The following is a 12,527-nucleotide window of genomic DNA, read 5'->3' as shown; positions in this document are numbered from 1 at the left end:
CTTAACTTGTTAAACTTGTACTGCAATTGGGATAAACGGGCCCTCTGATAAAAGTCCTAAGGTTGGCTACAAAACAAGTGTTTCGGTGCTACTGTAACTTCTTTTTTTCTTTTTCTTTTTATTCTGACCACATGAAGGTGTAGTACCCCCTGTCTATAAAACGACCGTCTGTGTCTAGGAGGGAGTTGTCCTGTGTACAGACTGAAGTATACTATTACTGAACTAATATTGGTTGTTTTTAGTTTTAGTGGGGTTTTTGTTTGGTTGGGTTTGTTATGTGTTTGTTTGTTTGTTTGTTGTTGGGTTTTGTTTTGTTGTTGTTGTTTTTTTTGGGGGGGGGTTGGTCAGGCTCTGAAAAGGTTTGCTCTTGTTGCCGTTGTTGTGCCTGTGGTATTATTGTTGTTGATGATGTTATTGCTGTTGTTGTTGTTGTTGTTGTTGTCGTTGTTGTTGTTGTTGCTACCAGTGTTGTTGCTAGTGGTGTTGTTACTGCTTTTTGTTCGTTTTAAATCCTTTTAGACTTAACAGTGGAGTGGTCACCTTGATTTCTTATATTATTTCATTTGTCTTTCATGATTTCCCCCAGAGGTTGCCGTGGCTATCCAGGAGTCCTATGTGATCGTGTTGTTCATAACAGGAGCCATGTTGGACTATATGGAGCAGAAGGCGGGGTGGTTTGCGGCCATGTTGGACCAGCGGGACACGGTGGTCACCAGCATCATCGGAGTCTACCTGAACGCAGACCAGGATGACATTGAGAGCGTCTGTGCCAAACACAACTACACAGGAGACGCGTGGGAGCTGGTGGAGGTAAGCCAGGTCTCAATGTGTCGTCGCCTCTGAGAACGTTTAGTTCAAAGTGCACTCTGTACTCAAGTACACTTTGTACAAAATAGTTTTTGAGGCGACAGTGTGCTGAGTTGTCGTTTAGCGCTTAGCGCGAGTCGCTATGGCATCGACCATATTATTATTTTATCTGGATATGGATTAGGATAGTTAGAATTAATCAGAAGGCCTACGTGGCATCCCATAAAAGAAGGAAATAAAGCAGACCATTCCTAGAATTACAAAGAGTCGCACCTCCCCAGTCATCGTAGAGATAAATTGCATGCTCTTTTTCTAAGCAAAACTCGTCATGCTTCATAAAGAGGCTCAATGTGGTTTAGAAGCATGGCTTTTTTTTTCCAGCCAGTGGATCCAGGTTTCAATTATCTGCAGAATAGTATGGATTTTTGTATCCAAGTTTTGAAGGTCATTTGATACAGGTTCAGTACTGAGAAATTTCTGACAAAAAAAAACATTGACAACACCTTTGAGGTGACAGATATTGTTCTTTTGGATATTGGAGCACATAGCCAGTAATTACATGCATTCTAAATGAAACACTTTGCTTGTAATGAGATTTATATTTTGTACAAAATTGTAACTATCAGTATAGGCCTACCTAGACCTACAGATTTTCGAGGTCAGACTTCTGGTAACTTCTTGAGTTTTGTAAGGTATATATTTTCAAAAATACATAATTATTATTTTAATACATTGACATGCTGTCTAAAAAAAAAGGAACCTCTAAATGGCAATAACTCTCTCTTGTCTGCACTAATTGTTACAATATTTCGAACAGGAGGACATCAAGTTTTTAGATATGAAGAAAATCAAAGGACGTATTTGAGAATTATTATCAAGTTTGGGGGAGGGGGGGGGGTGGTTTCAATTTCGTCCAAAATTGCGTAAAACACAAAACTTTACTTCTTGAAAGTGTTCAGCTACAGGAGCAAGATCTGCCTGTTCTAGTTTCAGGTCAAGAACAGTAAGACCATGGCAGCCACATTAGATGGGTATATCACAGCATGCAGAAAAGGTTTTGGAAATGTTTGGAGAGGAGAAAGGTTATGTAGTTGAGGAGGTCTGGGGCCACAACCCACACAGCTAGAGTGGCCCTTGCGAGGTTACAAGAAATGTTTGGGGAACACCTTATACGCGGATAACTAAAAAATGAACTGGATGGTCACCGCATTCCTCCGACTTGAGCACCTCCAATTATTTCCTTTTGGTTTTTCGACAGTCTACAAAAACAACAAAAACACAAACATTTAAAAATCAATGTTGAACATGGGGCCACAGAGCTTATATTGGGGTATTAAGGAACTTGTATAGAGATAAATGGTCAACTCCTGGGGCATACAATTTAAATAGCGACCATTTTCACTGAGTGTGTACGTATGGCAAAATCAACTTTAATTGAGTTTGTTCTCCATTGCACAGATAGTGATTTTAAAAAATGTACTAAACAACATGGTTGATTTTTAAGAAGTTGCAAAGTTTTGCATTCCATTCAATTGTGGTTGAAATTTAGAAAACTTAATATTTTTTGGATACCTCAGTTGATTTTCAAAACATGACAAATCGTCCCTGTGGTTGCATTTTTATTTGTTGTAATTTAAGTTTGGCTGAAACTGGTCCAAAGACAACCGATGAGTAAGTTATTGCATTTTTAATGGGTTTTGTCTTTTTTTTTGTAAGATAGGATCTGTTATGTGTATTTGATCAAGAAGGGAAAAAATTATGGTCTGGTTAAGAGTCTACACTGATTTGTACTTTTTTTTCTGCTTACTTTTATAACCTGCACATATTCTTTATTGGATATATCCTATATAATTTGATCAGTTTTTCTTCTTTTTTTTGGGTGGATTTTTTTTAGTTCTTGCATTTCCACTTTAGATCTAGTTAAACGATTTTTTTCAAGCTTCCTCTTTCAGAAAGATGGCAGATTAGACACACTTTCGTAACATACTCAAGACATTGTCTCTGGTATACCTCATATTCTTCTCTCTTTCTCATACAGCTTCTTGGTGATGGCAGCAACATGTGCCATGTGGTCACCAAGGTACTTGACAGCAGGGACAATAATCTGGAGAAAGGATTGCGCAGACAGTCTATAAATCGACGTAAAGAAATTACCAACCCTTACTGGGGGGCTGAGATAGTACCGTCTGCCTTCAGCACGGTGGGTTTTCACATTGTTCTTTTTATAGGTAAAAGCATGGGTTTTAGTGTTACTTTCAATACCAAAAAGGTTGCTTAAGAGGAGAGACCTCCATCTCTTATTGGACTGAGCCTTGTGGTTGAGGAGTCTTGAAAACTCTGAAAAAGTTCAAAAGTGCTTCATTATGGATTTGAACTAGAGTCATCAGCACAATAACCCATTTGTGTGAATTTTGTGTCAGTCATTCTTCTTCTTCTAGTCATCTAAAATACATGTATTTACAATTTTTTCTATTACTGAATACACACGTTATATATGTATACATGTATATAATATACTAGCTGGGCCCCCTTTCGATGAAAGGAATGATCGGTGCATTAACATCATCTGAAAGTCATTGGCCTACTATATTTACACTCTACGGGAATGGAGCAATAAATCTTAAGAGATGCAAAAAAATTAGAAGGTCTAGATCTATACTCTCAAAACAAAATACGCCTCGCAAAATATCACTTCCGCACCAGATTTTCTAAAATTACAGATTCAGAAGCGTTGGCCTGCAAAAGCGATCGGCGAAATAAAGAAATTTAGCTTTTTGCAACAAAACTGTCTCAAAACTGAAAAAACCAAGGGCGTCATGATCTGGAGAATATTTTGAAGAATCTTTAGGCGAAAACTGCATGTCGATCGATGCAGCCATTAAAAAGCCTTTTGAATAGCAAAATTCGGCCACCACAAATAGAGGCTTGTATTATATTATACAAAAAATAGGCCTTTATATATATGGTAAAATGGTACAGGTTTAACGCCCCTAAAAACACTGTTAGGTAATTTAAGGGGCGGGACTTCCGAGTTCAACGTCAATCTCCACAGGGGAGGGGGAAATTTGTATATAGTGCCTCTACCAAGGACACAACGTCGGACGGAGCTGAGGCTCGAACCCCCGAACTAGCAGTCTCACTGTTACAAGTCCAATAGCCTAACCACTAAGCTACTGACGCGATTATATGTATATATATTATATATATTATTATTATATATATATATGTGTGTTTGTGTGTGTGTGGGTGTGTGCGTATGGCTGTTTGTATATATGCGTGCATGTGTGTGTGTGTGTGTGTGTGTGTGTGTGTGTGTGTGTGTGTGTGTGTGTGTGTCTGTCATGGTATGGTGGAATTCGGTTCTTGTCAAGTATTTGATATTGGAGTTATTGGTTTCATCTTAAAACTCGTTCATGTGTGCTTGCTCTTGACGAAAAAATATCGACCTATCTTGGATAGATGTCGAGATGTTCAGGATTGCAGAAGGTGGGGTTGTCTGGTACTTACTTACTTTTACTTTTTCATCCTCTGTTGCTGTTAAGCGTCGAGGGGAGATGCAGTTTTCTATGGTAGGCCAGCTCTTCAGCTCGTTCAGTTGTGATGTTATGTTTTCTTAGGGTTTCCTTGACACCCTCGATCCACCTTTTACCTGGGCCTTCCTCTTCCTTTATAGCCTGAGTGCTTGGTGTTGTAGGCTCTCGAGGCTGGCTGGTCAGGTGACATGCGTAACAGGTGGCCAAACCATTTTATCCTCTGTTTCTGGTGATATTATTACCGCTTTTGTGATCTTTTATCCAGAATTCTCAATGCACATCAAAATAGCCTGCCCCCTTAAATAATCTTGATTGTATTGATGGGGGCTTAAAACATTTACAGTCTGTCAGCTGATCTAATATGTTGAACTCACATTAACCTCCCAGGGAGCAAATGATTCTCTTAAAGTAGTAGTTACTTAAATAGATGGAAGCTATTGTTGTATCAGGTGTATAAGAATTGTAAACTGTAGTGACAAACCTATGACATTTGCTGTATTTTGTTATTTTTCCTTTCCCTAGCCTGGCGAGAGAGCTATGATAATTTTTCCAGAGGAGGTGGAAGGAACGATAACCCTGGAATTTAGTGGTCTATCGGAGACGGTACAGGCAACCCTGATTAACCCTTACAATGCCACATTTTTTACTCCAGGTGAGTGAAGGGTTATAGAAGCTTATATATGAATTTTTAATCTTGGACAGAAAGTATTAAACTGAACTTAACAGCTAATGTGATATAATGTTATATGTTTAGTTGAATTTTCAATTGAGGCATGCAACTTGGACCTAATATGTTGTGGAGAAGAGCGTATCAATTTTTACCATATTTTTTAACAGTTTCTTTTATCATTTTTTATAGTGCCTATATCACTGCCCAAAATGAAACTAGGATCTCCCCTTTTTGGAAAGATGAAGAGTCTTTTTTTTTTCAATGAAAATGTTTTCATTTATCAGTCTAAAACAGAGGCTGCCCAGCAGGATGCTTCTCAATAAACTGAGAAACAATATCTAATCAAGTCAAATAAATATATTTTCCGTCAAACTTTTGGGTACCAGTGTTGTATATTATAAAATTCACATTTAAAAAGATAATACTGACAGCCCTAATGATCATTTTGTGTGTGAGATGAAAGAACCTCAGAATTCTTCAATAAAAGTAAGTCCTGTCTCAATGTTCCTAATTTTGACAAGATTAATCCGTTGATTGATGTTTCCCAATACTGCAACTGATCAAAAAAAGAGGATAGGATTTTGTACTGTCAGGAGATCAAGCCAAAGAGTGCCAAATGAGGTGAATCCTGGCAGATGTTCTGTCACCAAATTATGTCCCCTACTTGCGACCTTTCTACATTCATGGTCACTTTAAAGAATATACAGTCAAACCTCAATATACTGGCCACTGTTATACCGCCACCCCGGCTTGCCGCCAGGTTTTGCTTGTGTACGAAAAGGAACACCTATACAAACATCTTGTTTGTGCCTCTGCACTAGAGCTGAAGTCTGCTCGATTAATCAAAGGATTGCAAGCAGCGGACGGCTTGCGCTAGAGGCTTGTGCTTTGCTTTGCCTCCCGCTCATTACCGGGGTGAACTTCTGGTGAGTTGTGACTCGCGGACAGTCTTGCTGTACTGTGTCATGACGTTGCGAACTCTCGTGGCTCTGGGCTCAGTAGATCTACATATTACAGAAGATTCTGGTTATTTGCGTTGAGAGGCTTGTACTAAAAGTGCAAGATTGTTTTTTTTACTTAGTCGGGTTGTAAAAAACAAAAAGCTCTATTCAATGGTCTTAAAAATTAATAATGGATCGGCTATTCTTAAGATGCAAAGGCCGTTTTATTTTTAATGTGCACGGGCCAAGCGTTTTGTTGTAGCACGCAAAAGACCTCAGTTCGATTCCGGTATGGGGAGAAATTTTTACTGAGAACCTCCGTCTTTCTGCTGGGGCGTTGTTCCCTCTCAGCCCAGGTTGGCCCAGACATTGGGTTGAAGTAGGCCTTGCCCATCTCCTAAATGTTCTGTATTATGTCACTGTGGGTGTAAAACATCTACAAAATAGGTTACATACATACGATACAAAATCCAATCACTACGACCTCTGGAGTTTTCCATTCTAGGGTAATCTAAATCTATTTATTACTACCAGAAACCTAGATCTCTGTTACTACAATACCATGCTTCCTCTCACTGATCCACTCGCTCAGCTGATCAACGCCGGAAAGTTAAAAATAGCTTCGGCTTTCTACATCTTGCACCAAGACAAGCACAGCCTCTCCCTTCCTCCACTGTTCAGAGTTCACACTGCAAGCGGTCTTGCTGTTCGCTGCTGCAGCAAGTCAGCCAAGTGGCTTGCCCGGTTGCTCAAAGCAAAACAATGGGACACAAAGCAAATCATGGGACTTGCTATGCTGCTCTACTCTACACCACCATCCACCCGTCTGAGTTGGACGATCCTTATTTAACTAATGTTAATTTGTCCTTACATACCGCCAGCAAATTGGCCCTTAGAGGTACACACTACACACGGTGCACAGCATCCATTTCAGTGACTGCCTGATAATCTTTTTCCCACACATCTCTGCAAGTTCTGCCAATTTCTAGCCTTTGTCGCTGATGCTCTTGATTTCCACTGATTATGAGAATGCTATAATTTGTAAGCTGTGTCTATATCATAGGAAATGGAATGTAATTCTAAAGACGTATTTAGAAACTTCAAAGCAACTGCGCCACCTCGGCCTGTTGGTAAAATATATGGTGTCACCAGATATCAGCCCAATGGCCAAAAGGCTGGTGGGCGCCCTTGAGATTTTTATATGGTGAGGACTCATGCTCACGTCTACGTTACAGAACTTATGCAGCCCGAGGACTGATGAGTATCAGGTTTAAAAATAAAACTATTCGTCAACAGAGTCCTAAACACACATATATATACATAGTCTTGCAATTCTGATCTGTCAACAAAATTTTATCAAATTTTACGTAGCTGCACATGTAATTGGTTGCTACTCGTTTTTTCCTGCACATGGCAATCACGCAAGACAGATCTAGATGAAGTAAGACTGGCCATAGTTTGTCTCTAGTTGAAAGAAATCAAAATTGATTTTATATAACGGAGAATTTTCATAAATGGAGCTTACTATTTGTTGAATTAAAAGGATAAGATCTGAACTCTTGGGTAAGAATAAATGTGTTTCAAATATATCACTTGCGAAATTTATTAGGGCTATACCAGGGAACAACTTCTTTACACTCTTTTGACTGGGCTTTTTTTTTTCTATCCCAGAGCTTACGAGGGACAACATGATCATCACTGTGCAGATTGATGACAAGACCAAGTATACCCTGAAATGGACCTTCAAAGATATCCTTTCTGCTTTCACAAGGTATTTTTTTTTAATTGATACATTTTGATACAAGAGTACTAGATAAAAGTACTTGTGTGGACACCCTGATGGCATCCTTAATACTACTTTCAATCACATCATGAGAATTCCTCCATGAGAAATGCTCTTGTGGTTTTTTTAAATTTCCATCTTGTGCTTGTCATAAATTAGACAAGTTCTGTCTTTACAAATGGAAATATCTATCCCATTCAAGGCTTATAAGAATTTTACTTATTTACATGTGTCAAATAATTTACAGTATTTATGATTTTATAGTGGTCTCCTAGGAGACTGCTGAATATTTCATTGAAGGAAAAGAAATCGAATGAGGTAATGCTGAAAGAATCTCACATGGGCCACTCCCTAATAGCAGCAATAAAGAAGAGACAAATTCAGTTTCTGGGACACTTGAATCGACATAAAGGTCTTAAGTCTTACTCTCTCTGAATAAATAGAGGACAATTATAAAGAGGCGGAGCCACTCAAAAACCGTATCAGATGAGTGATGAGGATAATTAAAGCTTTTTGAGAGAATTTAAGCATAGAAGTGAATAGTACACCTTGAACAACAATGTCTGTTTCAGATCTGATACTTTATGGTGATGATGATGTTTGTAGAATTCAATTTTCTATGCTCTAACCTGCTTAGCCCAGAGAAGATCATCAATTTTGGGCTCACAATTTTCTGATCAAATGATAAGGGAGCAACAAATACTGAAACAGTTAAATCCTTTTAGAGAATATCAATGTTGAATTACTTTGTTGCTATTCCATGACATTTTAAACTTACTTTTGATTTAGTTTTGCGTTGACTTTGGCTGTCATTGAAATAAACAAAACGTATTTCACTAACAATTTGTTCTTATGTAGAGGGATGAAACAGCTCTCAAGAATGCAGAGAGAGAGAGAGAGCAAGACAATAGAGAGAAAAGGGACCACCTACAAAGGTCTTTAACTTCACTGGGCTTTCTTTCCATGCTTTGCACATACCACTGAGTTTTTGCTCAATTAGTTAACACTGTTATGTAGAAGTTATAGATATGAAATAATTGACTGTTTTAATCCGTTATGGACATAGATAAGGTCAACATTTTTTTTTCAATGCATTTCAGTGTTGAATTTCTACGTGAGACAACAGGAGCTGAGTCTATAAGAGAATTGGATGAAAAGCTGGCGACAAAATACAAATGTACTCTCAACACAGTCTCCTACTCAAACCAAGTTTTAGATTATCTTGGAGACTCATCAACAGGTAAAAATTTGGCATTTTCTTTTCCATGCACTATAGATGTACTGTCATCTAGATGAAACTATCAGACCTACATGACTGATATTTGTATTGCAAGTGTCGGAAAACCTATACTAAAACTAGAAAAAAATATTACAGGTTCAAGGTTCTTTTTTTTTTACTTGTCTTTGTGACACACAACCTGTTGATAAATTATTGTTACTTCTATATACTGTTACTTCAGTCATTTGTCAGCTTGCTATGGAAGAAGGTATGGAAGGGTCTAACCTCAACTTCACTTGCCCTTATATTAATTTTGTCACGCCCCTAGATTGTCATTTTCTTCTCTGTCTGTCTGTCTCTGTGTCTGTCTCATGTTCTGTCTGTCTGTCTGTCTGTCTATCTATGTTTGTCTATCTAGGTCTGTCTATCTAGGTCTCTCTCTGTATCTCTGTCTCTATCTCTGTCATATTTGTGAAAGTTCGTCACTTTGGTCGCTTAAAATTTCCGAACCACTTAACTTTCAAATTTAAAGGGTGCACAGTAATATTAAGGAGTCTAAAGTCACTGTAGTTTAATTTTCAGTTTTCCATTAGTTTTGTTTAGATCTAATCTTGGGAAAGTCTTTCACAAGCAGTGCGCACTGATTCCACAATGACTTGAAGATCGATTCTTTTGAGTCCGTTCATCAAATGGATACCCAGCTAAATATATGTGTGTGTGTGTGTGTGTGTGTGTGTGTGTGTTTGTGTCACGACGCAGTGGAATCAGGCGCTCGTCAATTTATTGGCATACAGAGTTTTTGGCATCATCTTAAAGCCTGTCCGTTTGCGTTGCTTTCAATGAAAACAATATCCATTTATCTTGGATGCTAGTCGAGATATTTGCGATTGAAGAAGGTAAAGTCGCCTGGTTTCAGAGACAAAGTTTAAGCATGAGAGCCCTATAGAAACCGAAAATTCACATCTTTTATACCTTTAATCAACGTTTTTCGGTGAAATCCACGCTGAAATGTGTTTTTAATGGGCAGAAAAAGTGTTGAGCCGAAAAACAAAAATTCAATAAAAATTCCCCAACCTACGGAGAAATGCCAGTTTCTTCACTTTCAATATTTTGATGAGAGCCTGATTTCACCATGCTACCTCACATATATATATATATGCACACACACACACACACACACACACACACACACACACACACACACACACACACACACACACACACACACACACACACACTCTCACACACACACACATATACACACTCACATACACTCACACATACACACACACAAACATGTGTGTATGCTTGTTCTCATTTTTCCTATGTGCATTAAAGATCTAACATATTTGTATTCCATATGACAACTCTTTTTGTATTTAAATGAAAGCAAAGATCGACTGCTTTGTATAAGACTCCACCACATGCCTTTTTGAAAAATGGCATATGACGGGGTCTTACACTGACAAGTCAATATTTAGTTGTCATTTGATATGGTATACTTTATACAAAAATCAGCTTACAATAAGTTCCAGTCTTACCTGGCAGCTTTTTCCTATCTGTAAAGAGACAATTCAGAGATCAAATTTGGACGTTTGTAGCCTCCTATTAAAGCTGAAATAGTATTGTCATGTTTATTAATTTATAAATTATTTATTTATTTCTAAATATTGTGCTTGCCATTCTGTTCTTTCTAGACATGCTTTGAACCTTGATGAGTCTGAGTGCCACTGTCTCAGTCATCTCAAAGCAAAAACATTAATTTATATAATATGCTTTAAATAGATATTTATATAGCCTTCAGACTAATACTTGCCTTGAATTCAAGCAATCATTACTGAGATCATATGAACTACATATTGTTAGAACAAGCTGTTAGGAGAACAAATCCTCTGTCTTTAAAGTTAACTGCACTGTTTCTAGTATGTTGTGATATGGTATAGGTCTAATGCCAGTTACAAAGCTCTAACAAAATTACTTAAGAGATATGGAACCTGTGAATTTTTCCTTCATCTCAAATAGAACAAAGCAAATACTGTGGAAAATCTTTGCAAATACCCAACACTGCTCGAGTTTAGAATTGGCCCAGTTGAATTCTCAAACCAGGATCATAATTCACTCTATTATCCAGCTTTATGCCAGGGGGGCTAACAGTGCTCACAACTATGATGAGGAGGTAAGCCGCAGCAAACATGTTTGATGATACATGTGGTTATAAGATGATTCTATACTTTCATGAGATGATTGCTTCCATCCACCACAGCCTCCAGTAAAGGGCAAGGATTATATCCAACTCTCCTGCATCTGTCTGCTGCGTTCGGCCTGAATGAACTTGTGTGCGCACTGCTGTCCTCGCCTGGTGCTGCCGTGGCTTGCTCTATTGAAAACTCTGAGGGTGCATTGCCAGCTGACCTTGCAAGGGAGAATGGTCATTCTGTTTTGGCCGATTTTATGCTTTCATATCAGGTTTGGCTTGAAATTCATTTAGAAGCAGTTGCTTGCCTTGGAGATTCATTTTATGATTTGTGTAGTGAAATTGAGGATTTCAAACATTTTCTCTTGTATGACACTGGACATTATAAACCATATCAGTCTAAGTGAAGAATCAGTCTTTGATCATAGAGCTTTAAATTGTAAAAAAAGCATAGTGTTTTTATTAGTTCAAGTGAATTTTTTACTTAAAATGTGAATAATTGTATTAATTTTGTTATCTTATGTCTACTTTGTAATTTCCTTTTTGTAAATAGGCAGTGATTGGACATAGATTTCTATTTTATCCCGGCCTTCCTGCTGTTTAGTTTAAGTTTTTAAGACCCAGTTACGGAAGTTTTAAAACTGAATTTGAATGCTGAAAATTTGTGAGGGATCGTGGTGAAATCAGGGGTGAAATCCGGCAGTTGTCAAAATAAAGAAATCAAAGAAGCCATCATTTATCTGCCTGTTTGGCAATTTTATCAAATTTGTGGGGGTTTTTACTCAACATCTTTTGGGTCCAATTAAAAACACATTTCTATTTGGATTCTATATGGCTGTGAATGCTGGACAATCACTAAAGACAGTGAAAATAAAATAGAGGCAACAGAAATGTGGTTTCTTAGGAGAATGCTAAGAGTATCGTTGAAGGAAAAGAAATCAAATGAGGTAGTGCTTGATGAAGCCCACCTGGGACGCTCATTGTTAAAAACAATCAGGAAACGACAAATGCAGATTTTGGGACACCTGAATAGACATAAGGGTCTTGAACATCTAGCTCTCACTGGCAAAATTGAGGGCAAGCGAGGCAGGGGTAGGCCCAGAATAACATACTTAGGGAACCTAAACAAATGGGTAACAGGGAAAGATCAGGGAAGCGTAGCTTTTCTGAGAGCATCTGAGCAAAGGAATGAATGGAAAATCATGATTGCCGATGTCTGTCGCAGATCTGGCACTGGATGATGATGATTTGGATTTTGCTGGAAAGCTTTCATTTAAAGCTCAAACAATGTAAATTTACAATTTCTAAGGACTCACTGAAACCATGTGACGTCTGCCTACTTCAATCTAAAACATTTTGACATCTACACTAGACAGAAGG

General features: G+C 38.1%; 1 protein-coding gene across 1 annotated transcript in view; it reads left to right on the top strand.

Annotated features, from left to right (window-relative positions):
• Positions 1–586: 586 nt before the first annotated feature.
• The window catches only part of LOC101864613 (phosphoinositide 3-kinase adapter protein 1), a gene marked incomplete at its 5' end in the record, with an annotated part of 40,207 nt that continues 28,266 nt past the window's right edge, over positions 587–12,527 (top strand). Inside the window, 6 exon segments of the mRNA XM_005097258.3 lie at positions 587–810; positions 2,846–3,007; positions 4,863–4,992; positions 7,623–7,722; positions 8,835–8,974; positions 11,217–11,419. Coding sequence (XP_005097315.3) covers positions 587–810; positions 2,846–3,007; positions 4,863–4,992; positions 7,623–7,722; positions 8,835–8,974; positions 11,217–11,419 — 959 coding nt within the window.

This window comes from Aplysia californica, unplaced genomic scaffold, assembly GCF_000002075.1.
Source record: "Aplysia californica isolate F4 #8 unplaced genomic scaffold, AplCal3.0 scaffold00150, whole genome shotgun sequence".
Taxonomy (NCBI): Eukaryota; Metazoa; Mollusca; class Gastropoda; order Aplysiida; family Aplysiidae; genus Aplysia; species Aplysia californica.
This window is presented reverse-complemented; position numbering and strand designations above follow the sequence as displayed.